This window comes from Hypomesus transpacificus, chromosome 19, assembly GCF_021917145.1.
Source record: "Hypomesus transpacificus isolate Combined female chromosome 19, fHypTra1, whole genome shotgun sequence".
Lineage (NCBI taxonomy): Eukaryota > Metazoa > Chordata > Actinopteri > Osmeriformes > Osmeridae > Hypomesus > Hypomesus transpacificus.
In genome coordinates, this window is record NC_061078.1 from 15,525,883 (window position 1) to 15,553,200 (window position 27,318).

At 44.3% G+C, this 27,318-nt stretch overlaps 1 protein-coding gene across 1 annotated transcript in view; it reads right to left on the reverse strand.

Moving 5' to 3' along the window:
• The window catches only part of syt7b (synaptotagmin VIIb), a 137,882-nt gene that overhangs the window by 27,128 nt on the left and 83,436 nt on the right, over nt 1–27,318 (reverse strand). Inside the window, exon 8 of the mRNA XM_047042392.1 lies at nt 9,198–9,327. Coding sequence (XP_046898348.1) covers nt 9,198–9,327 — 130 coding nt within the window. The remainder of the gene's footprint in view (nt 1–9,197; nt 9,328–27,318) is intronic.

Genomic DNA, 27,318 nt, shown 5'->3' on the forward strand with positions numbered 1-27,318 from the left:
AAAGGGGTAGCGAAGTTCGACGGTCTCATAACTAAAATGGTTCTTAATAAGTTGTGATAAACCAGAGGGAATGGCACAAATTACAGATTTAAATTCTTTGGGTAGAATGGGAAAATCATTCACAGTTATAAATTGACCGTAGGATAACAAAGTACCAGATCCATCAAACAGTTGGACAACATGTGAAATACCCTTCCGATGCCATTTAGGCAAAAATAAAGATTTAACTTTAGTAGTGATTTCGCTATTGTTCCAGAGCAATGCTTTATGAGGAGAGAAATTGTGAACAAATGATAATTTCCATGCGATAAGAGCTTGTTGATGGAATTTAGACAACTTGATAGGGAGTTTATCTGGTAAATAATAGCATTTCAGCAGAAAATCAAGACCACCAACCTTTTGGAAGATATGATTAGGGATGAAATACCATAACGATAAAGGATTCAAAAGACATCTTTTAAGCCAATTAACTCTGAAAGTATATATTGTGTCACTGAAATCTAAGACATCTAATCCACCTTCCTCTTTAGAGTTACAAAGTAGACGTTTTTTCAGTTTGTGAGGTCTATTTTTCCAAATGAAATAAAAAAAAATCTTGTTTATCTCTTTTATAGTTATATCACTGATGTACAATGAAAGAGATGGGTATACAAAGCGAGAGAGCCCTTCTGCTTTTGAAAGGAGGACCCTACCTATAATTGAAAGGTCTCTCTGAAGCCATAGGTTAAATATAGTTTTGGTTTTATCAATCTTATTCAATAAATTGTGTTGTCTAATTAAGGGATTTTTAGAAATGTTTATGCCAAGATAATTTACAGAGTCTTTAATGGGAATGTTTGCAATGGTTCTTTCCTTACAATTATATAAAGTAAGTATTTCACATTTAGACAAATTTAAATGTAATCCTGAGGCATTTGAAAAGGAATGAATTAAATCAAGAGCTATTGGTATCTGATTTGAATTTTCCAAAAATAGTGTTGTATCATCCGCAAGTTGGGAGATTTTAATTTCCTAAACCACGAATAACTTCTGCCTTAGCAATGTTTAAAGACAATAACTCTGTAACCAAAATAAATAAATAAGGAGAAATCGGACATGCCTGACGAACACCTCTGTTAATTTTAAACCTTCTTGTTGTATTCAGATTAACGATTACGGAGCTATTGATGTCATTGTACAACATACTGACAAGATTAATAAAATTGTCTTTAAAACCAAATAAATTCAAGGTTTGAAAGAGAAATCTGTGTTCAATAGTATCAAATGCTTTTCGGAAGTCAAGAAACAAAATAAGAGCCTCAGATTGAACTAAATCTGGATAATCAAGTAAATCTAAAATTAGTCTTATATTACTACTTATATATCTTTTCTTCAGAAATCCATTTTGAGTTTCTGAAATAATATAATTTAAACCTTCTTTTAATCTATTCGCAAAGACCAGGGCTAGGATTTTGTAGTCAACTGTTAGAAGTGAGATAGGTCTCCAGTTATCTATGTATAAAGTATCTTTTCCAGGTTTTGGAAGCAATGTTATAACACCTTGCTTCATTGTTGGGATATAACGGTATTGTTGTATAACGGTATATTAAGTATGTCCCAAAAGTGTACATAAAATTCGACAGATAAGCCATCAATACCTGGAGATTTACCTTTTTTCATAGAAAACAACGCATTCTTTATCTCGTCTAAGGACAACTCTGTATTGCAAGCATCTCTAAAATGACTTTCAATTAAAGTAACTTTATTTCGAGTCTCATTTAAGTATTTAGTAGATTCTTCATCATTAAAGTTTTAAGTAGAAATGTTTTCAAAAAAAGAGTTAACATATTTTGAAATTTGAGATGGGTCTTGACTCAAAACACCATTTATGTTAAGTGTTGATAATAATTTATTTGTATAATTTCGTTTTTCAAGTGCAAAAAAAATTTTTTTCTAGCCTTCAGCTAGTTGTAAATAAAAGTCATCCAATTTTGTTTGTATCTCTTTCAATTCTAATTCTTTCTCTACAGTCAAATTAGTCAAACTCATTATATACTCAAGGTCCAATTCCTTTTCAGTTTTAATTTTTTTCAGTTCTTTACTTCTTTTGATTGCATTTGATCTAACCTTATACTTAAAGAATTCCCATGAATTTTTATAATCCATTTCACAGTTTGTAGCAAAAATATCTTTTGCTAATTCTTTCACAGCTACATTAAAGTCCTCATCTTTTAGGAGAGAATTGTTGAATTTCCAATACCCCGTAATGTAGATGGCTCTCTGTCATTCCCAATTTTCAAAGAGATTTGTTTATGGTCCGTTAAAGGAGCACTTATATGAGAAATATCTTTAACAAGATGTAAAGCAGACGTTGAGATCAAACACAGATCAATCCTAGACTTCAAAGTAAGTGAGTTATTAGACCAAGTATAATCTTGAGCATGTGGGTTAAAGAATCGCCAGCTATCAGTGAGAGAAAGCTCTGAGCATAATGATGAGACTAGGTCTCTGTTTTGAGGATTTTTCCCAATTCTTGGTGGAAATCTATCCACAGAGTCATCTGGGCATTCATTAAAGTCACCACAACAAAATATATAAGCATCTTGATATTTAGTTTGGAGATCCTTCAATTTGGAAATTATTTGAGCGGATAAGAGTCGATTTGCAGATTTAGAGTTATGACCATACAAGTTACAAACAATAAAAGTAGCACAGTCTTGCTTAAGTGTAATAATAATCCACCTGCCATCTGCCGAAGCAATTTCCAACACCGAACCTTTAAATTTATGAAAAAGAGTTGAAACACCAGCTGAATGATTAGTGCCATGACTAAAGTAAACTACATTACCCCATTGCATTTTCCAAAACGTTGTATCCTCTTTACTAGAGTGTGTTTCTTGTAATAAAATTAAATCTGCATTATATCTTCTACAAAGCAAAAAAATCGCTTTTCTTTTTGTTTTATCACGAATACCCCTGACATTAAGTGATAAAATATTAAAGGAACCAAAATTAAGATCCATTATACAAAAATAAAAAAACAAAAATAAAACAGAACTAACCAACAGGTAGTAGAACTTAGCTGAGTGAAGTAAGCTACTGCAAAGGTGAGGCAGTAATGAACACTATAGCAATCTTGGGAACACAGAATGTTATCTTTTTTTTCCCCCTGATACCTGTATACAAAAGTCTTAAACAGGATGACAAGATATTTAAGACACCTCTGGGGAATCCACCCTTTTTCCACTGATGAATAGAAAGGGACCTCCGAAAGACGCTCGTTGTCCATCTTCTCTTGCTTTTTTTTTAGCATAGGCCAAAGCTTCTCTCTTGCTGCACGGTCCTCCGGTGACAAGGCTTCCGATAGACGAAGATTATTATCTGCCAAAAATCTTGAGCCTTTGGCGTCTCTCCAAACCTGATCCCGTAGGCGGCGTAGTGCGAATAAAATGACAATCGACCTGTGGGAGCCTTCGCGCCTTCTCTGGCCAAGGCGGTGAGCAACGTCTATCCCTTCTTACAGTTGATCACGGAGAGTTGGAGCCATCTTTCCCAGTATGTCAATTATCAGCAACCTAACATCCTCCCCATCTCTCTCTTTAACTCCATGTAATTTCAAGGACCATTTTCGGCTGTAGCGCTGACACTCCGCTATTTCGTGTTTAAGAGATGTGTTTTCTGTTTTCAGTGAGTGAACCTCTTTTTCCACGCGGTTCATATCTTGTTTCTGCTTAGCTACGTCTGTTGTCAATTGCTGAACGGTTTGAGTTAGGTCAAGTATTTGTCTTGAAGTTGTTACTGTTGTGTGTTCAATCAACGTCAATTTTCGGAACGTGTCATCGTGCTTGGCAGAGAGTGCATGTACGGCCGCTAGTATTTCGTCGGAGATTTCACTCTCAATTTCACTCTCAATTTAGATTTTTTTGATGGTGGTTTCAATGGCGTATCAGGAAGTGAGACAAAGAGAGTGTCCATCTGTACTTTAGGAGTAGTTTCACACCGGTTATCGTCTTCTAGTTGGTTTTCAGAAGTGAATGAAGACAACGATGTAGCCGAGGTTTCAGCGCAGCTAGCATCATGTACCATCGAGTGTTCCTCCATGTTTTCCGGTCCAGTAAAAAGGGATTTTCGGGTTTTCCCTTTTCGTCTTCCCATCCAAATACGATCACAGGGGGAGTAAATAATCAGGCCTTATTCGTGTTCCAAATAATTTAGGTTTCTTATTGCTAAACCTGGTCACTTCTACCTCACTCTGCGCCTGTGACTTTCTGTCTCACACTCTCTCACAGATACACTCACACACACTTGCAGTCAAGTACCTGCAAGTCTTCTGCATGCACTTCGAAATTCTAACCTGTTCTTTAATGTTCTCAATTCTCATATTTATGTCTATTTGTTTGCTCAAAGCCCATGTATCCCACACATACAAAACCTCCACCTACACACAAAAACTGTCTTTTACAGAGCCCACCTCTACAACACAGCCCTCCACACCCCACCACTAGGGTCAACATCACAAGGGGACACACGCAGATAATGAATAAACATACACACGATCCTGTACGGAAGTGTGGTGTGGTGATAACACACTGCTGGCTAATCAGGAGCGAATAGTGTTTTTACTGAGTGTGCATCGTGACTGTCTCCTGACTAAGTAAGTGACTTTAAACTTGTAGCTTTTTTGTTGTTGTGTTTCTGCTAAATCTTGTGTCTGGGTAGAGCTGAGAGACAGCAGCTATCCAGGCCGTTAGGTAGCTAGCTAGAGATCGAGTTTCAGGGTATTTTCCAGGGTACTTGCCACCCCGTGAGACCCTGGCTTTGTTTACATAATTAGGGTCATTGTAAAAAGCAGGCTAAATTGCCCTGACTTCTGTAATCAGAATCGGAGCGAATAGTGTTTTTACTGAGTGTGCATCATGACTGTCTCCTGGGGGGTATTCCAGGTAGGGGGTTTAAAAAACTCTGAGATTAACCCTGAACTCTGAGTTGAGTTACTCTAACATGGGAAACTCTGAAAATTTGATTCCAGAAAATCTGATATGAATTTGTTAACTCAACTCGGAGTACGTCAACTCAGGGTTAAGCGCGGGCATGAGAACTATTAAAAGCCAACATCAATGGAGCTCCGATTCCAGGATCCACCATGGCACACGGCGAAAAAAAACGTTGCATACTCCACCAAACTTCCAAACTTACAAGTTTTATTTCGTGTTTACGGTCAAGCACATATTCCAGGAAAAAAGCAACACGGCTGTAGCAGCGTATACAAGTGGCGTGGGAGACAATAGGTGCATTCGACATGGACTGCGGCTGCATGAAACGACCGGCGAGAGTAGCCGCTTGCAGTAGGGGAGGAGTTGAAAACGGCTCTGTGAAGTCGGACATTCCAGATTCTCGTGGTTTGCTGCGTTGATGTCAGTCAATCAAGCGCCGATCAAGCGCTGTTTGCTTACTTTACTTTATTTATAATTTAACTTGGTCTTTCCGTTAGTGAAGAGGCTGACTAAAACCTTTTATTCAACACATTTTTAATTCAATTAAACTTTTTTAAGCGTTGGCGAAACTGAAGGTGTCCGAATATTCCAAAATACGCGTCAAAGTTGTCGTGTGTGAGTCTGGCCAATCATGAAATAGCTGTGTCGTCACTTGAACCCGTGCAGTTGCTCTTGAGAAAATGCGCTCGGCTACACAGCCGGCAGTTCTCGAATCGATCTCACGGTACTTTGATGGCGATGTCACAGTGACGTGTCCTCGGCGTCGTCTCAAGTCGGACAAAAAGTCTAACCAGAATGCACTTTTTCAAGTCAGCCGCCTGCGGCGCCGCATGAAGTCGGGTCATGTCGAACGCACCTAATAGAGGGTTTTCACCGACGTCACGTTCTGGGTGGTAACCCGGATGCGCGGCCATATTGGAGGCACTCGGTGTAAACAACTGAATGGAGTACAACCAAAGAACGTATATTCTATAGGCCTACTCTTTGGTACAACTGTAGCCATGTCTAAACAACCGAAATGGTCATCAAAACGCGTCCAAGATCCAAAGGCATATATGGAAGGACTTGGACCACAAGAAAAGGGTCGATATTTTGAGAAATTTTGATTTATTGGCGGTGCAGATCCCTACTAGCCTAGCTGCCAGCCCAACTTCTCCCCGCCCACAAAAAAATGTGTTCAGGAAGTTGGGTCTGGAGGGTCTCGTATTGGGGACAACTACAGAAAACCAGAATCGGGACGGACCAATGAAATTGCCAGGGCGGGCTTTATACGATGATGGACAGATGATCAACAGTAACGTAATCAACAACGTCACGAAAGAGCGCTTGGGTTGAATTCGTTTTCAACAAACAACATATTACGTTGCTCTGATTGGTTGTAGGTCTATCCAATTGAGCGAAGAGGCATTTGTTTTACGAGTTTGGTTGAAACACGCCCCGTAGTCACAGCCCAACGGAGAGTTTTCAGACTCATATTCTGACTAGAATTATGAGTATGACAACGTCAGGCTAGATCCCTACCAGTTAGCTCCCTCTACTTACCTTACACTACACTAGCTATCAACGAAGGCAGTCGCATTTTCGTTCCCTCTCCTCCCCCTGACCTTCCCTGCTTGCTTCCCTGCTTGGCTTCACTGAGAAATGCTCTGAAGTTTCAGTAATTTGGATAGTTTTTGATGATATTATTCAAAATCAAGTGAATTGACTACAACCACAAAAAGGAACAACCTGAGGGACTGAAGCCCAAGGAGAACAGAAGCATTTTGGGCTGCTCTCCCAGACTGACCACAGGCAAGCAAGGTAAAGCGTGTTCCCTGTAGAACTATGGCTTGCAACGACTGCAAACAACTTACTCAGAGGATAGTCGAACTGGAGTTAAGAGTCAGAATCCTATTAGATATTAGAGAGACCGAAGACTTTATAGATTCCATGATACCTAGCCCGGAGGTTAAGCTACCGGCTAATGAGCCACCCTTGGAACCAGCTTTCTCTCCACCGGCCGATCGACCAGATGAGTCATGGCCTGCTCTCTGCGCTAAACCAAAGAGGCCTAGCGCTGCTTCTACCATCATCGGAGATGGGACTGGCGCCAAGGATAAAAAGCCAAAAAAGCGAGGCAGAAACTCTTCCCGCATCACCTCTCCTCCTGTCCCACTCAGAAACAGATTTGAACCACTGGGAACTTTCTCTCCCTTGTGTGTGGAATCCAAGGCGAAAAGGCAAAGGAGTGCTAGCCACGCAGCTAACCAACATGAAGAGCCCGTATTGCCGACACACCATGATGGTAGCTACTACACACATGCAAATCCAACATATCCTCGTCTGCTACGACCGGGAGTCCCCCATTTTACTCCAAGCCCCTCTCGGGGCGCTGTTCGACCCCCTATCAAGTCTAATCAGACAACAATATCTCAGGATTATAAAGATCCAAGGTATGCTAAGACTATCCACAGCCCATCAGCTCTTAGAGGAGCTAACGCTGCTAGCACTATAGAATCTATTGCTAGCACTGACACAGTGCCTGACCTTGGTCTAGCACAAGGACCTATCATTGCTAACCCAAATAAGATAAGAACTGGCTCCGCAGCTACAAATAAGGCAAACGTTAGAAATGCAAACACAACACCACATATTGCCACTATCTTGATTGGAGATGCTGTGACAGCACATGTTAAACTGGCAAAGACAGAAAATATTTGTCTTAGCAACACATCTGTTGAGGAACTGTCGTCAGAGGTACTAACAATCCTCAACAATAAACCAAACAACCCTAAGATTATCATCCACACTGGCTCGTTTGATATCCTACACAAGAAAACTGGCACTGAGATACTACTAGAAACATTTCACCCAGCTACTGAACACACTCAACAGATATTAAGATGTATTCATCAGTGGACCAATTGCATGCTTTCGAAGAGGAAAAGAAGCCTTCAGTCGACTACTATCTTTCAACACATGGTTGGCATCTGTCTGTCTGGCACACAAACTGAGATTTATCGATCATTTCAATGTGTTCTGGAACTCTGCAGACCGTTTTCAAGCTGACGGACTCCACCCAAACCGTAGAGGATCTCAACTACTAACAGCAAACATCAGTCACGTGCTCCTGACCACAAATCAAGTTGCTCCCCCTATCCCTGTTGTGTCTAAGCTGACTGACACATCCCAGAGGGTCTAGCACAGTTGCCAAATGTATTGCAAAAAGCTGTAGACCGATTGATATTGTTGAGGACGAGGGGTTCACCAAAGTTTTGCGAGTACCAACGGGTGACTCGAGCATCAAGGTACCGCAAAATCAAAGACGCACACTAATGACACAAATTCTGAAAATCGGTAATATGTAATTAATCATGATTAACCCACAGAAACCTGTGATTAATTTGATAAAAAATTGTAATCATTTCACAGCCCTATTTTAAACCTTTTAATGGACAGGCCCCTTCATATATCTTGGACCTTTTAAAATTACATGCACCCATTAGGTCACTGAGTTCTGCGACAAGCTTCTTTTATACACTCCCCAATCACGCTGTGTACGCACAGGTGATAGGGCCTTTGCAGTTGCTGGTCCTAAGCTGTGGAATCAGCTTCCCCTATCTATTAGGCAGGCTCTTTCATTGTCTGTTTTTAAATCCAGGCTTAAGACCCACCTTTGTTCTGGCGTTTCCCACCACTTGACTTGTGCTTTTGCTTGTTTTTCTGTTGTTGACTGTTTTGTATTTTGTTTTGCTGTGTATTTAATTGTGTATTTTTTTTTAGTATTTGGATTCTGTTTTTGTGCTTTTGTTTGGCACCTCTGTGAGCCTTGCTGTGTTGTGAGTGTGCTTTATAACTAAAATGTACTTACTTTCTTTCCAAGACTGAAAATATTATCATTAAGCAGATTCATGACTTCTACAGAGCAGGCATGTGGCCCATATAATTACATACAGCTCCACTCCCGACCCCCACCACACACACATACTCAGTCACATAAGCACACACGCACACTTCCTAGCTCTCAGTACACTGTTCCACCCGTCCACTCTTTTCTGAATGAAGCATATTCCTGTGACTTCTTGTGAACTCTGCAATTAGCCTGTTTAAGGACGCGGCTTTGTCACAAGTAAGGGGACCTCTGTATTGGCCCTACTGTTTGTCTCCCAAGAAGGAGAAGGAGGACAAGTAAGAGGCTAGATGAAACAGAGTGATAAAAGACAGACTAAAAGAAAATGTAGTTACCATCAGCATGTCACTGGTGACGGAGTTGACAAGGTCCGAGACAGAAGAGTTGGCATCATGTCCAGGGCGTCGGCCTGCGTCGTCGGGAGTTTGTCCCTTAGGACTGCAGCTGGGCTTGGTACCAAGGCTCCTACTGGGGGGCCAGGAAAACACACAGTCAGCGGGGGCGGGGTCATAGTTTGGGAGCGCTCTACTAAGAAGAGCAGAGCTGAGGAAGAGGCCTAGAGATTCTGGCTTGGCTCTGCACAAGAGAGACAGTAGCCACATGGACACACACACACATTTCCTTCAAAGTTACTAAACATGTCATACAAAGTGACTGAAACATAACAAGGCCACAAAATAAACCAGGACAGTGGACAAGTGGGAATGTGGAAAAAAGATAGCCTACCGCCTGGGACATGACTGGCTTAAGGCTGTTCACACCAGACGCGCATTTTCCATGCCGGTCACCAAGCCTTTCAGCTACTCTCAGCTTTCCTTTTTCAAATGTAACGCATAAACATGGCATAGGCTATATTTAAGAAACGTGTTATTCCAACAACATCCCAGCATTGATCTTTCTCTACGTTGTCCTTGTAAAATTGGTGCTGGGGTCATACCACTCCCTGTGCTTTTCAACTTTCGACTTGGGGGTTCTCTCTCGGTAGGTCTTGGTATGTCTGCACGCATGTGTGTTGTGTGCAACGCATGACAACTCGTTTCTCTCAAACAAACAAAACAACTACGGGTTGTAAATGCTGGCTCAACAGATCAATCCGTTTATTTTAATTTGTTAGTTTTTAACCGTTTAACCTGCAGAAATGATCGCAGGCAATTGCACACAGTCAGCGAGGGGCGGGGTCGCAGCTAGTGTGGCCGGTCCCTTTTGATAACATGGGCGCCGAAAGAAAAAAGGCGGTGCTTCCAGGCGCTTCGTAGCAGATCGCAGCTAATCACAGGTAGTGTGTCCCAGGCGTTAGGCTACTGAGAATGTTATTTTTCATTTTTATGCCGCCGCCGGAAAATTAACAAGCGATATCATTGCCTTATGATCGATTATGGTCGGCCACTGCATCGATGTAGCGTCCATGTCCGCATTGCGATGCATCAATTATTTTGATTGCAGTTTTTTTCAAAAGCTTACACAAATTCTTTTTACTTGTGTTCTTTTTTTCAAAACTTAACACACAAATCCAACAATTTCAAAGATGTATCTGTGCAGAGAGGCTGAGGAAGCAGAGAGAAGGATTTGTCTTTGTTACGACTGAGAATTATTATTACAGTTTTTTTGCTTACACACAAATTCCTTACTTTTCACACAATTTCTGAAACCTGACACTCAAACACCAGAACCATACCTCATATTTACCTCAGATCTGCAAAACCATACGCACATTTTGGCCTTTGACTTGAAGAAAGAGCTGAGTCGAAAGGCGAAGCTCTCTCTTTACCAGTCGATCTACGTTCCTACCCTCACCTATGGCCAGTGACCGAAAGAACGAGATTGCGAATACAAGCGGTCGAAATTAGCTTTCTCCGCAGGGTGTCCGGGCTCTCCCTTGGAGATAGGGTGAGAAGCTCGGTCATCCGGGAGGGGCTCAGAGTAAAACCACTGCTCCTCCACGTCGAGAGGAGCCTACTGAGGTGGCTCGGGCATCTGATCAGGATGCCTCCTGGACGCCTCCCTGGTGAGGTGTTTTGGGCAATGTCCCACTGGGAAGAGGCTCCGGGGAAGACCCAGGACACGCTGGAGGGACTATGTCTCTCGGCTGGCCTGGGAACGCCTTGGGGTCCCCCAGGGAGAGCTGCTGGAAGTGGCCGGGGAGAGGGAAGTCGGGGCCTCCCTGCTTAGGTCGCTGCCCCCACGACCCGACCCCCGGATAAGTGGCAGATGACGACGACGATTCTTAGATTGTTTAGTTCTTAGGAACAGTTAAACTGTTGTACCTTTACTTAATTTAAGATTCATATATGTTTAGTGTTTGCACCTCCCTGCCACAGTAAATTCCGTGTTTGTATAACATACATGGCGAATAAACCAAATTCTCATTCTGATTCTTTACTCAACACCAACCAATCATGGCTTTAGAATAGGCCTATGAATAGGCTAATTAAGAGTCGATTTACAGTGCTGGGTATAATTTGAACCTTTATTGTAGAAATTTGTATGAGAGGTATGTAACAATCTACTGTAATGTACAGATGTTCTAATGTACACATAATAGCTGTTTCAGCACAACACACGGTATACTATACACATATTTTGGCACCCATGCATCCATTGACTGCAGTGCACAGCATGATTGGTCACAGTGTGGTGGATTACTGTATCATACTGTGCAACAGTACAGTGACTGTGAGAAGACATTCTGACAATATTGTAAAAAATACTATATATTACTGAATGCTACAGTTCATGGCACACACACACACACACACACCATTCCGTAATCATAAATCTTTCAGCATCTCTGCCATTTACTTTCAATCTTGTACAGAAATGTACATAGGAGCTCATGAATGAAGAGCTTTAGGTTTTGAATAACTGTGTGTATGATATATCCACAAATTTAATATAATGGTAAAAGTGTTTGCAACATGAGACAAACGTTTGCTTTTGAGACGTGTTTGTGATATTTTGAATGCACTGCTTTATTTTGCAAGAGAAGCGAGGCATTTTGCATGTGCAGTTCTTGGATTTGTGTTTTTTTCAAATGCTTACACACATTTCTTTTACTTGTCCCCTTTTTTTCAAAACTTAACACACAAATCCAAGAATTGCACACACAAATTTTGGATATATCATATACACACAGTTATTAAAAACCTAAAGTTCTTCTTTAATGAACTCCTATGTACATTTCTGTACAATATTGAAAGTAAATGGCAGAGATGCTGAAAAATGTATGGTAAACACGAAAACAAGATTGAAACCAAACTTATTTTTTTACTGTATGCATTTGTGGTTGTGGATACAGTATTACACAGTACTAAAGAAAGATTGTAGTAGGACAGAAACCAAACCTAATTTTGAAAAAGGTGATTACGGAATGGCGTGGGTGTGTGTGCCATGAACTGTAGCATACAGTAATATATAGTATTTTCTACAGTATTGTCAGAATGTCTTCTTACAGTCACTGTAATGTTGCACGTTATGATACAGTAATCCACCAGACTGTAACCAATCATGCAGTGCACTGCAGTCAATGGGTGCTGAAATATGTGTGTGTATAGTATACCGTGTGTTCTGCTGAAACAGCTATTATGTGTATATTAGAACATGTGTACATTACAGTAGATTGTTACATACCTGTTATCATTTCTACAGTAAAGGTTCAAATTATACCCAGCATTCGACTCAAATTAGACTATTTATAGGCCTATTCTAAAGCCATGATTGGTTGGTGTTGAGTAAAGCAATGAGTGTTTGCACATGTGAGGAGTTAGTGTGAGGCACTGATTAATTAGTGTGGCATTTTGATTGGCTGTGTTGAAAAAGGCAATCAAGATGCTTCCTGTTAGAATTGTGTGTGTTGCGTGGTGTCAAAGGCCAAAATGTGCGTATGGTTTTGCAGATTTTCGGTGTGATTCTGGTGTTTGAGTGTCAGGTTTCAGAAATTGTGTGAAAAGTAAGGAATTTGTAAGCATTTGAAAAAAACTGTAAAGCTTTTCGAGAAGTTGGGAAGGGGTGAGGGGTTAGGATAAAAAGGCATTGAGAAAAACAATAGTTTGTTTCAGTAAAGAACACTACATTTGGAAAGAAAAAAAACACTCAACAGAAAAAAGTGGCCTGGGAATTAAAGAGTGAAGGGGCAGGCAAACTGAAAGAGAGAAGTAGGCGAGGAGAGGATGTGATAAAGACAGAGTAAAGGAACAATAAGAGGATGTGGTGTGGGTGGAAGGAAGACAAACACATAAAAACATTTTGAGACAGGAGCCAAGTGGAGTTAATCACCCTGAAGAGAGCTGTGAGGAGAGAAGATCTACGTAGGAAGTCTAAACACCATGGATTTTACAGAGAGGACTGGTCCAGATGGTGACCCTGAGGGGGGGGGGGGGGGGGGGGGCTACAGTTTATCCCCATCAGCTGTTTGTAAAGTGACTGATTGTTAATCTTCAGAAAGAGACTAAATTCTGAACAGTTGACATGCTTATACAAACATTAGATGGGACTTGCAAGATTCTCTATAATTTACTGTGGAGGTACAGTACCTAGTCTTCTTGTAGACAAAGCCTACAAAATCTCACAAAAGTGAGTACACCCCTCACATTTCTGTAAATATTATATATTTTCCTGTGACAACACTGAAAAAATAACACTTTGCTCCAATGTAAAGAAGTGAATGTACAGCTTGTATAACAGTGTACATTTGCCCTTCCCTCAAAATTACTCAACACACAGCCATCAATGTCTAAACCACTGTCAACAAAAGTGAGTACACCCCTAAGTGAAAATGTCCAAATTGGGCCCAAAGTGTCAATATTTAGTGTGGCCACCATTATTTTCTGGCACTGCCTTAATCCTCTTGGGCATGAGTTCACCAGAGCTTCACAGGTTGCCACTGGAGTCCTCTTCCACTCCTCCATGATGACATCACAGAGCTTGGCACAGAACATGGCACCTCATGGCAAAGAACTCTCTGAGGATCTGAAAAAATAATTGTTACTCTACATAAAGATGGCCTAGGCTGTAAGAATATTGCCAAGACCCTGAAACTGAGCTGAGCTGCAGCACGTTGACCAAGACCATACAGCGTTTTAACAGGACAGGTTCCACTCAGAACAGGCCTCGCCATTGTCGACCAAAGAAGTTGAGTGCACGTGCTCAGCGTCATATCCAGAGGTGCTGCCAGCATTGCTGCAGAGGTTGAAGGGGTGGGGGATCACCCTGTCAGTGCTAAGACCATACGCCGCACACTGCATCAAATTGGTCTGCGGGGCTGTCGTCCCAGAAGGAAGCCTCTTCTAAAAATGATGCACAAGAAAGCCCGCAAACAGGAGGAGGAGTGGAAGAGGACCCCAGTGGCAAAGTGTGAAGCTCTAGTGAATTCCATGCCCAAGAGGATTAGGCAGTGCTAGAAAATAATGGTGGCCACACAAAATATTGACACTTTGGGCCCAATTTGGACATTTTCACTTAGGGGTGTACTCACTTTTGTTGACAGCGGTTTAGACATTAATTGTTTTACAAGCTGTACATTCACTACTTTACATTGTAGCAACTGTCATTTTTTCAGTGTTGTCACGGAAAGGGACTATTAAATAATTTACAAAAATGTGAGGGGTGTACTCACTTTTTTGAGATACTGTATGTTAAACGCATGAAGGGTTCAAGGTTTGTACATAACATTAGTCCATCAGTGTGTCCTGGTTCCACTACTAGGCTCACTGTGCTATTAGTGGAGAGGTCGCTGGTGACAGGTAGGTGACAAAAGGGAGAGAGGAATGATTGGATGATATACAGGATCATCCGAGCAATGAGGCCCAGGCATTTTTCATATCAGACAGACAAAACGACAGGATGACAGGAACAGATGGACATGCAGTCATATATATGGGGGACAAACACCGGGATACAGGCAGGATGGAGGAATACATGTTTGCGGAGGTTAGGACAAACACAGTGGATGTAAAGACAGCAGTTGTGCGGGTTAGCATGGGATGTTATTGAGTAAGGTGGACACACCCCTTTTCAATGCTGGAGATGAGAGTACAACAAGAGGAGACACCCCCCTCTTGTCTCTATCCAACCCCACCCCATACACACATCCCTCTGACTCTACTCTCAGAATTCATGACCTCCCCCATGATTTACTCAAATGACCAGATGAACACGCTCTAACTGAAGCACTGACACACACATTCATGCACACACACGTGCACACAGTAGAAAAGCACTTAACCTCATGACACACCATTCTTAACCAGACTAGACCAGTTCAGATTATTAATATTCCTATATGGATGTTAGTGCACAACCAGTAAACTAGTGCGTGAATATGTGTTGTATCAGTGTTTGAGTATTGTTGCCATGCATTTGTGTACATGTGCATCAGCAGATTCATGGACAATCCCTCAAAAGAAAGCTGCAAAACAAAGCTGTGTACATATTTAACATCTGTTGAAGTATTTAGTATCTCTTACATTGTACTACAAATTAAAAATATTGTTTGTTTAACATGCAAATCATCAGAGCGCGCTTATCACTGCCTGAACTTGCAGCATGCAAATTTACTTAGAAGCTGAGTGGGGAACGGTGCGACAGAGAAAGATTTTGTTGTCTTGGCCGGAGAAGATAATGTCATTCGTTTTGGATGTGATCTTATAATAGGCATATTCGTTTTTCAACCCAGCGTGTTAGCATGAGCGAAGTAGGGCTAGGCCAACTTACGTTTTTCAGGTGGTAGGCTACATCATATTCGACGCTGAACTATGAAAAATCAACCGTTGTTGGCAGAGTTTGCATTCAACGTTTTTCGAGTCACCCGGTACTTTGTAAATGTACTTTAATGAAATGCTGCCATACCACAGATTTCTTTGCCATTTTGACTAATAACACCGAGAAAGTAGGCTATGGCAGAGTTTGTAGTTCTGCAGCCAATTGTGCTTGTGCCGTGTGCAAAATACCAAACCAAAACAAAGGCGAGATTAACGAAAGGAAAAACAGTAACACCTTTTCTTATAAATTATATATTTTTAGAGTTGCTTTATTTGTGTTAAATAATATAATCTACAATTTCTGTAGAACATTTCGTTAATTCAGCAATGATGACACAAGCGGGATTCAGATCTCACACTGCCATATGGCAGCTCGACAAAAAAAATCTTAATCGACCAAGAGCATATCGACCAGAAAATCAACTAGTCGACTGAGTGGCGACAGCCTTAGTGATGATTTAGCCTAGTTTATTGGCAATGGGGCTAACGTTGTTTCATGTTCCTGACTGTGTTTCATTCAAATAAATAACCTGTGTTGTTAAATTAAATCTACAATTCACGATGCATGATTGTCCAGATCGTTGTCAGGTTATTTTTCAGCAAGATATCTAGAGCTAGGTAACTGAAGCTGAGTTGAATCAAGATATAGTTTGGTTGCTAAGCTGTAACGTTCTACCCACCTAAGTCAATCCAGTTTGCTTCGACAACGGAAGTGGAAACAACTAACGTCATCATTTCAAATGATATGTAGTCAATCTGTTGAAAACAGTGTTGTGTAGACACAATCGATTTATTTTCTGATTTATTTGTTTTTATTTCAAGTTTCCACCTTTGGTGTTTCAATTAGTGCTGTTGGCCATGTTGCGTTTTTGCTCCCCAGCTTCACTCGTTGAAAACCAACTTATCAGCGCGCAGCTCATCTAAATATTAATGAGCATACCATAAAAGGAGAAAAGCTAGTGTTTTTTCCCGGGAACATTTCACAGGGTCTATCAGGGGGCATTAAACAGCACCCGGGCCATTTTCAACCCTACCAATGTACATACCTTATTCGGAGACCTTAAGGAACAGTGTGAAATATCCAAAAAACCCAGTCAATCATCCCTTTATGGGGTTAGAGGGGGGTAAAAACTGTTACTAGATGGTTCCACAAGGGGCAATATGACCTAACAATGTTCAGTCGGTTTGTGTGTCTGTGTGAGGGGTACGCATGAGGAGTGACCAGAAAGCCAAATAAATACTGCTAATGGTTTTTTGCTTCAAGGGCAGTGGGGTAGGAAGGGAAATAACCTTTTGACCCCTTCGATAGTCAAGCGCACCCCCCTTCTCCCAGAAAATCAGTGTTGAGTCATGCTGGATGAGAAAAGTTGACTGAAATCCTTTTTTTATTTTATTACAAAGACTGTAGAAAAAATTACCAGCAATGCCCTCAGTCACAACTTCTCCACTCTGTCCCCTCTAACCACCATACAATAGAATTCTCACCTTTGCCCTGTCCTTGTTCCACACATCATGGAAAATCCAACCTAGGTGGGATGATTCACATTCACCTGACAAATGAAGCTTGCTTAAGTTCAGTCAGGCAAGACCGATCCCTGCACTAGGGCATATTCGATAATGTTTCTCTCACCGTGGTTGCATGGATTCGAAATACTGGCTTATTTGGACTGAAATTTAATGATCCCTTTCTTGTAAACACCTTTGTTCGAATAATTGCGGTCCAACTACGATCCGATCGATGGCCCGAGATAACTCGGTCCGAGTCGGTTGATAATTGGGACATTGCATGCTTGTAAACCAGGCCCCACCCCTCGGCTTGAAGCAACGGCCCTGGTGGATGTAGGTGGTATTGCATTTCTTGTTAGACTTCCGGCTCTTCCGGTCGTTTTTATTCTATTAACTCCAGTCAACATTTACAAAACTATCTCCCCCAAAATTTTTCGTTCGATTCTCGAACCTGGCTCATACTACTAGCTTTTTCACATAACATTTTTTCTAGATTTTTACCAGAAGTTTGAAACCAATCCGAAATAGGTAAACTAGCACCCCATTTATTTGCATACGTCAATAAAAGTTGCCTACATTGTGCTCGCGGATACGAACAGGGCACAAGCACACATTTTCACATCAGCCGATTGCTGATTTACCTGGAGCTGAATGAGATATAGACTTATATTGAATGAGCACAGGGAGAAATGGCTTGAGTTGCCTGCCCTGTTGTAGCAAGTTAGAGAGAGACATAGTCCCTCCAGCGTGTCCTGGGTCTTCCCCGGGGCCTCTTCCCAGCGGGACGTGCCCGGAACACCTCACCAGGGAGGCGTCCAGGAGGCATCCTAATCAGATGCTCGAGCCACTTCAGCTGGCTCCTCTCGTCGCGGAGGAGCAGCGGTTCTACTCTGAGCCCCTCCCGGATGACTGAGCTTCTCACCCTATCTCTAAGGGAGAGCCCGGACACCCTGCGGAGAAAGCTCATTTCGGCCGCTTGTATTCGCGATCTCGTTCTTTCGGTCACTACCCATAGTTTGTGACCATAGGTGAGGGTAGGAACGTAGATCGACTGGTAAATAAAGAGCTTCGCTTTTCGACTCAGCTCCTTCTTCACCATGACGGACCGATGCAGAGCCAGCATCGATTCAAAGAACCGAATCAGTAAAATGATCCGAACTTCCAATCACTAATGCCTTAGCTCACAACGCTGGCGACCATATGATAGGCAGATTTTCTGTGTACAGAGAAGCTTGAGTCTCTTACTGTGGTCAAGAGGTCACGCAGCAGGTCTCGGACAATACACATATAGATAGGAGAATGTGCACTTTAACCTTTGGACAGAGCAACATGCAGAAAATAGTATAAACGATGAGTGATGACTGCACCACCTGTGCGTTGTTCTCCCTGTGCATTAAGTTGTGGAATGTATACCGTTTAAGGACATGTTTGAGTGGTTACTATATTTGTATGGTCCAGCTCATATATAATGTCTACCTGAGAGACATGTTTCTCACTCATGCCTATAACTCTGTTGTGGACTGATGGTGTGATCCGAGCTCGATCGCTAATAAACGAAGTCAACTCTTTTTCATTGTGGTGCGTTCCTTGGCCCATCCTCCAACAGAATATCATCGTAACACCATATAAATCTATGCTCGCGACTGGTTGTCGCAAAGTATGACGTGTACAGCTAGTTGCAAGCTTGCACGAGTCTCGGAGCTAGGAAAAAAGTGAGCCACTGTTTAACGCTAGACCAGAAGAGTTGGAAGTGGAAAGATGGCTTGGTCCGGTTTTGTGCCCTCGCTTGGCCAAAATGAGCGCCCTGTTTTTTCCGCAACAGAGCCAACAGAGTAACAGCTTGCTCGAAGGTTACTCCGAATTTGAAGATTTAATCAGAACGCCAGGGAACACCTCAAAGTCTGCAAAATCCAAGAAAGAGGGCTGGCAAAAAGTAGGAGACCAAATTAAATGTAGTGTAGTGACCACGCGTTTTATCGCTTCTTACAGTAAGCTAGGACTATGTTTGAATTTTTTTCATACATTCATATTTTCATTTATCATCTTTAATGTCATATGATGTGGTCATTGGCGTAGATTTAGGGGGGGACGCTAGGTACTTGTCCCCACCAACATTTGAAAATGACAAAATTGTACCCACCAATATTTTAGCGAATTGTGCTGCTATTTGAATCGATTCCGACGGCCAGGACGCGACAGTAAAAGAAACGGCATAATTTGTTTGGCTGAAAACCCGAAGGGGGAGGGTTAACTGACACACGACACGCACGGAAGAAGCACATGCTACTTTGCTTGCTTGCACTGCCAGTCGCAGACAAGCTAGCGGGTGTATCGGCAACAACAGTACAGCTAACTTACCAGGGCTGTCTGCCAACAATACATACATAAAAGGCCAGAGTAACACATTTTAATATTCCCTTTGCCCTTCAGCATGTACATGTTAGCCCCTTTTTGTGCTTTGTTGATCAGATATGCCTCCACCCAAGAAGAAGAAAGGGGACATCCGAAACTTTTTCAAAAAGCAGTGTAAGTCAGGCTAAATAACCAGCCACACTAGCAGTGGTAGTGACCAGGCTTTCAAATGCAGATTCTACTGTGGAAAAAGTATTAACTGGTGATATTATATGTTACCCAGGATATTGTTACAGCTAAACCTAGCTTCTGTAGCTAATCTTTCAATCAAGGTTAGGAGTCTAGCCTAGGACAAATTCACAGTTGATGGAGTGTCACTGCATTGCTAGACAGGTGCTGGAAAAAAACAGTTGGCAATGTGAATACGGTAAGTTAACACTGTTGGTTATTCAAATATAATGTATCATTATTTGATTAATAATGTCCAAATAAGACTATACAATATGGCTGGAGGGTTAAACTTGCTAGCCATAGGATAGGCTACAAAATGAATGAACCATTTTGTATGCAGGAAAGACAGCATGAAAACACTTCAGAATGGCATCTCATTGGGAGGGGGGGGGGGGGTGATGGGTGGATGTCCCCACCAACTCTGAGACCAAACCTACGCCCTTGGATGTGGTTTCAACAAATTTATGATGTAAATGACACCCTTACAAAAAGCCTATCCTCTCAAAAAGTATAGGCTAGCATATCGCGCTGTACTTCAGGAGCCTATCTATCACGCCTGCTCCCGAGCAGGTTTAAGCTTACGGACCTGTTGCTATGACAGCAAGTCGGATGAGCTTCGAAGAACCGAACAATCCAAGATCATGACAAATCATCAACAATCAAATCCAGCTAACTGAGTTAGCGATGTATGGAGAACGGGCCCCAGGGTCCCACTTGCTAACCCTAACTTTCGAAGCTAATATAGGTGCCACTTGCTAGCTGGCCGTTTGTCTTGTAGAAACTTTTAGACCTTCCCCCTAACTTGCAAGGAATTAAATTTAAGATGAAATGAGCGAAGCAGGTTCAAGTTCAAGTCTTTTATTGTCAGGTATACTGAACAACACAAGGTTAGACTGGGCACTGAAATTCTTAAGACAAGACAACGCAAGCACCTGGCATAACATAACATATAAGTACACGGAACACAATTTACATCAATGCTGAGGTTAAATAAGTGAAACTTCCTATATATACAGATAGCAAGAAATATCGACTATACTAACCCTAATACTAAAACTTCCTAAATTACAGATGACAATAGATAGTACACTATACTACGTGGGCCAATTGGCGTGTCGTGTGTCTAGCGGCGCTTTCCGTTGAGGATGTTGAAGACATCTTTATTTTCGGAACCATGATTACAGGCTTTCTGCTGTGTGGATTAGGCGGTTGGCTTGTGTATCGGAAAGTCAAGGAAACGGCTGCAGCCATCAAAAGCCCCCTTAGGCTGCCCGACCTGATTGAGACGGTGGGCAGAGCCGTTGGAGCACTGACTGTGAACTTACAGCAGAATAGGGAGTACAACAGGGATAAGTTCGCGGCTCAGCAAAGAAGGTTTGAGGATCTGGAGGCCTTCCTGAAGGGTGGACGTGAAAATGAGTCGCATCTACTCGTCTAAACATCTACACCAATCTCATCTACTTTCGGCCCCGTAACCAGCTCAGGCCTTGGCCAAGGCCGTTGCTGGAAAACAACTCCCCTGGAGAGCGCTGAAGCGAGACTATCTTGCTCTTCCCTTCCCACTCCCCCACCATCAACATCTGTGGCTTGGTCTCTACCCGGGTCATGACCAAGGACGTCTCCTTGCCAACACTATCTGCATAGAGAGACTCGGACTGATTGTGGCCTAGGTCGAGGGCGCCAACCCAGACCTACTCACACACTAACTTTCACCTACTACAGATACCACCACCCCCCCACCCCCATCCAACGCCTTCGATTGCTTTTCCCTGGGTGGCTGGCGGGTCTGTGTCCAGCGCCTATTACGGTCGCAGGTCCAGATGCTGCTGGTCTACCCCACCGCCCTTTCCCATTGCAAGTGTTTGTAATGTTGTGTTGTTAATGTTTGTGGGCTTATGTGCTGAGGTTTTTGCCTGTTCCCATACTGTACTCCTCTAGGAGCATTGTATGGGGGTTGCCTTTTTCTCTCCTCCTCTCTCCTCATGTTATGCTTTGCTGTAATCTTTCTGGTGGGCGCCTTTGATGGCTGCCTAGGTAGGCTCTCCTGCCAAATCAAATTCCGTGTCTGTGCAAACTTTCATGGCCAATAAACATCAATTCAATTCATACTAACCCTAAATGCACAAGAAACCTGTTCCAACCCTATAACCTATTCTAACCTAAGTGGAGTACAGTTCAATAGTGCAATGTCAATGACCATACAGGAGCCTGTTGGCGAGGTACAGTGAGGTGCAGTAGTGCAAGTTACTGATAGAGCAACCAGTAGCTGAAAGTGACAGTGTATAAGTGACTAGTGTGCAGAAAAACAATGTCCATATCAGTGTCCATTCAGAAGCCTGATGGCCCTTGGGTAGAAACTGTTGTCCAGTCTGCGTGTGCGCGACCGGATGCTGCGGTAACGCCTGCCAGAAGGCAACGGGTAAAGAGACTGAAGGATGGGTGGAAACAGTCTCTTAGAATCCTGCCGGCTTTCCTTAGGCAAGGTGTGTGGTAGGTGTCCTGTAGGGCTGGGAGCTTCCTGCCGATGATGAACTCAGCAGAACGGACCACACTTCGTAGGGCCTTGCGGTCCCGGTCTGTGCAGCTCCCATACCACACTGTAATACAACCAGTCAGAATGCTCTCTATCGTGCATCTGTAAAAGTTAGTGAGGATGACTGAGTCCATACCAAACTTCTTCAGTCTCCTCAGGAAGAAGAGGCGCTTACGGGCCGCTTTGACCACCTTGTCCGTGTGAACAGACCAGGTGAGGTCATTGCTGATGTTCACCCCGAGGAACTTGAAGCAGCTGACCTTCTCCACTTCCGATCCATTGATGAGTAGGGGTGCATGCTCCTCCTCCTGCCGCCTCCTATAGTCCACAATCATCTCCTTGGTCTTGCTGATGTTAAGAGAGAGGTTATTGTCCTGACACCATGATGTCAGGGTGTCAACCTCCTCTCTGTAGGCTGACTCGTCACTGTCAGAGATGAGGCCCACGATGGTTGTGTCATCAGCAAACTTGACAAGGAGGTTGGAGCTGCGCGTTGCCGCACAGTCGTGTGTGAACAAGGAGAACAGGAGAGGGCTGAGCACACAGCCCTGGGGGGTGCCTGTGTTGGTGATCAGAACGGATGAGGTGCGGTCACCGATTCTCACCACCTGTGGCCTCCCCGTCAGGAAGTGGAAGATCCACTTGCAGAGGGAGGTGCTCAGTCCCAGGTCCACAAGCTTGGAGACCAGTCTGGAGGGGATGATGGTGTTGAATGCAGAGCTGTAGTCAATGAACAGCATCTTCATACAGTATATGTATTCCCCTTGTCCAGGTGGGAGAGAGTGGTGTGCATAGTTAGAGCGATGGCATCGTCTGTAGACCTGTTGGACCGGTATGCAAACTGCATAGGGTCCAGTGTGGGGGGCAGCGAGGAGCAGATGAATGATTTGACCAGCCGCTCAAAGCACTTCATGATGACAGAGGTCAGTGCTATTGGGCGATAGTCGTTCAGACATGTGACCTTGGTGTTCTTGGGCACAGGGATAATGGTGGTCCTCTTGAAGCAGGTGGGGAGTACAGACAGGTTAAGGGAGAGGTTGAAGATGTCACTGAAGACCCCTGCCAGCTGGTCAGCGCAGCCCCTGAGGGCCCTACCTGATATGCCGTCTGGGCCAGGTGCCTTGTGAGGGTTGATCTTCTTAAAGCACAGCCTCACCTCGGCTACAGTTAGTGTAGGCACACCACTGGCTTGGCCTTCAGGTAGCTCCACTGCAGGGGGGTCACTGTCTCTCTCAAAGCGAGCGTAGAAGGAGTTCAGTTCGTCTGGCAGTAGGACAGAGGACTGGGTCTCATTGTAGCCTCTCCCTTTGTAGTCTGTAATGGCTTTAAGTCCACTCCACATGCGCCTGGGGTCAGAGCCATGGTAGCTGGACTCCACCTTGGTCCTGTAAGCCCTTTTTCGCTGCTTTGATGGCCTTCAGAAGGTCGTATCTGGCCTTCCTGTACTCATCAGGGTCCCCAGAGTTAAAGGCGACAGTGCGGGCTCTCAGCTTGGCCCGGACCGCGGCATAAACCCAGGGCTTCTGATTTGGGAAAGACCGGACAACCTTCTTGGGGACAACGTCGTCAATGCAGTGCTGGATGTAGCTGGAGACAGTGTCTGAGTATTCATTAATGTCCCCATCAGCTGCCTCCCTGAACATTAGCCAGTCAGTGGTGTCAAAGCAGTCCTGGAGGATCGTCACACACTCGTCACTCCATAGGTGAACTGACCTCTCAACCGGTCTGACCTGTTTAAGCTTCTGTTCATATGCGGGGAGGAGAAGAATGGAGGTGTGATCAGCCTTCCCAAAGGCAGGGCAGGGGAGGGGTTTGTAACTGCCCTTGAATGTTGTGTAACAATGGTCAAGGATCTGGTCTCCACGTGTGAAGAAGTCAATGTGCTGATAGTACTTGGGCAGGACTTTCTTCATGTTAGCTCTGTTGAAATCACCAACAACAATGAAGGCTGCCTCTGGGTGCACATTTTCCAGACCATTGATAATCCCATACAGTTCATCCAAAGCAGCGGCCTTGTCTACCTGGGGGGGATGTAGACCGCACTCATGACGACCGCAGTGAATTCCCGAGGTAGATAGAAGGGTCTGATTTTTACAGTTAGCAGCTCAAGGACCGGAGAGCAGTGAGATGCTGATACCGCTACATCCGTAGCCCAGAGAGAGTTAACCATAACACAGACCCCTCCGCCCCTGCACTTCCCTGAGTCAGCTGTTCTGTCCTGGCGATATATGGTGAATCCTAACGGTGTAACCGCTACGTCGGAGATCTCCGGAGACAGCCAGGTCTCGACGAACGCCAGTACACAGCAGTTTCTGATGTCCCGTTGGAATTTGACACGAGCGTTAAGTTCATCCATTTTGTTGTCGATGGACTGAACGTTAGCTAGTAAGATGGTTGGTAAAGCAGGTTTGAAGCACCGTTTCCGAGTCCGAACGAGGACTCCAGCACGCCGGCCACGTTTCTTCCTCCGTCTGAGCGGCGGAACAACAAGGTCCCAGCTGCAGTCCGAGCTCGCACTCCGAAAAGTGGAATAAAAGTTCTTAAAATAATCCTTGCCAAGTGACAACTTAATGTCCAGAAGTGTCTGCCGGTCGTACTGAATAAACGACAATATAACATTGACAAAACAAGTAACAAACACTAAAATGACGAACAAAAAGCGAGGTTTTTGCGGAGCTCTCGTCAGTGCGGCCATCTCTTAGGCGCACCGGATGATTCCCCAGGCATGGCACTCGGGCAGCGCGCGTCATATCACCCATCGCCGTGTTCGTAGCCCATAGGCTTAGCTTGATAGGCGGCGCCATAAAGTCGTCACATGCACGCACACGTTTACCTTTTGTGTTCTGCGCTGCTGCCATTGCTGGTCGCTTCCCGTTCTGTGTCTTGTGTTGGCCTGTCTATTGTTCGCATTCCTTGTCCGTCTCTTCGGAACCGGACGGCGTGTGCGTGTTTTGGGGATCTGGAAGGAGATTTCGAGCTGCTTCCTGATGGTTCTCCGTCCGAGGAGCCCTGCACCTATGTGGCCTGTGAAAACTCGGGACGCCGAGTCAGGCGCAGTTCCCGTTTGACCTTGATGGGCCAACATTAAGGACTGTCCGTTGTACAGGATGGGATTCGATCACAAGGAACTGTGACTGTTTGTTCCTCGAAGTCCAGCAAGGCCATTCCATCCGCACTCCAGCGTGCTCCCCGAGGAGGCTCCGGCGAAGGGGAAACGCGGCTCAGTTTCCCGTGCTGCGTTGTGCTGCTGAAGGGGGCCTGCGTCCAGGAGCTGACCACGAGCACCCGCGGCAATCGGTCTGGGGAGTACGGTTGGACATGTCGTGCAAGGACAAATACAATGTGCAAGCCATCTCAGGTTAATAGTAGTCAACAAAAATAGGAGGATTTTCTGCATTATCCTCTGGTTGCATTTCCGTACTTTAGGCTTTTAGGGCCAGGTGGTTCCGTCGCAGTCCTGGTATATATTTTTGTCTTTGGATCCATAGATCCAAAGACCATAGATTGTTTGCACCTTCTTGCCCCAGTCAATTCCTTGCTGTGTGAACTTCCATGACGAATAAAGCTGTTTCTGATTTTGCAGCACATTGCCTTATCTGCCTGTCCCTGCAGGTGGGGGTGTGCACTTCCATTTTAAAATCCTATGACCCTGCCTGGCTTCAATATTCTTAGACATACTGTGGTGCGTTCTCTGTGAAGCTTTTGCCTGTAAATGTCTGCTGTGCGCTTCATGGTGCATCGTTCGAGTCCCGCAAGCTGCAACCGTTGTCCATCAAGCATTGGTGGCGGGTGTCCAGTTGAACGTTCGGTGTGCGAATCCTACATCATGCAGCCTTCTGGGAGCCCGTCTATCCATCTTCTTGTGAGCGATGCACGGAAGCAGCGGTCTGAAGCAGATAAACGTCTCCCTATCACTCTCTTTACTGCACAAACTTCTCCAGCGTCCGCCCGGGACAGGGGTGCTAAGTCGATACCATGCTCGATACAGTTCTCACGGGTTTCTGCAGTATGGTGAATGTCTTCATGGCCTCTGGATGCGCTACTTCTATCGGTCTTGCAATCTCACCATGCATGTCCAATTCATAATGGGATGTTCACTATTACATGGAGTAGGGCCTACTACAAACTGATGTGACATGTAAGGCATCCACATTGTGATTGCCAAACTAAACTACCTTTGTCCCCTCTCCTTCATGCGCCGGTACCTGCTACACCGCAACGGAAGACAGCTGACAAGCCCTTGTTTACCAGTGACTAAGCCGGCAAGGCCACGACCAGATCACGCAACACCACGAAGGTCTGCGCAAGCGCTGTGGCCTGTCCCTAGAGCCGCATACGGTGCATTCCTTCTGGATCGGGGCGGGCGTTTCTGGTGTCCACGTCCGCGCTGGACGTCGTGGAGCGCAGAACTCATGAGCGCTTGAGAGCAGAGACTGTCGGGCAATGTTGCAGCTGTTACACAAAGAGGCTTGCAGTGGATAATGCTCAGCGACTGTCTTTACTCTAGGCATGGCGCTCAAGCCGAGCAGGCGCTCAAGCCGAGCAGGCGCTCAAGCCGAGCAGGCGCTCAAGAGAGACGCATGTCTCTTCGGATCTCAGTGTCGCAGTGGTGATCAGCACACGTGCTCTGATGCGCTAGTGGCCATCAGAATCCACGGTGCTTGCAGATATCCGTTGAGATGCCCTGGACTCCCAGGGAACGGCGGATGCGCCGCCGACACATTTTTCTCACATCCTCATGTAACACCCATATTTGGTGCACGTACACAGGCGCCTTTGCGTACATCCTTGGGGGTCGCCGACGGGCGCTACAGGACGGGTCTCTAGAGGTAGCATAAATCTGCCCCATGCAGGATGAAAAGGCTACCGGACCGTTAGTGCTAGAATGTCTCGTGGGAACTCCATTGCCAATGCGAATGCATGCTGCACGCTCTAAGGTAATCAGGGAGTACCTCAGGAGGTACCCGGATACCGGCCGGGAACAGCATGGTGTGGGCGCGGCGCCTGTGTGCTGTCACATATTTATTTTTTACTTCCCACTAGATAACGTATCCCCGTCGAATGAGAAGGATACCGGAG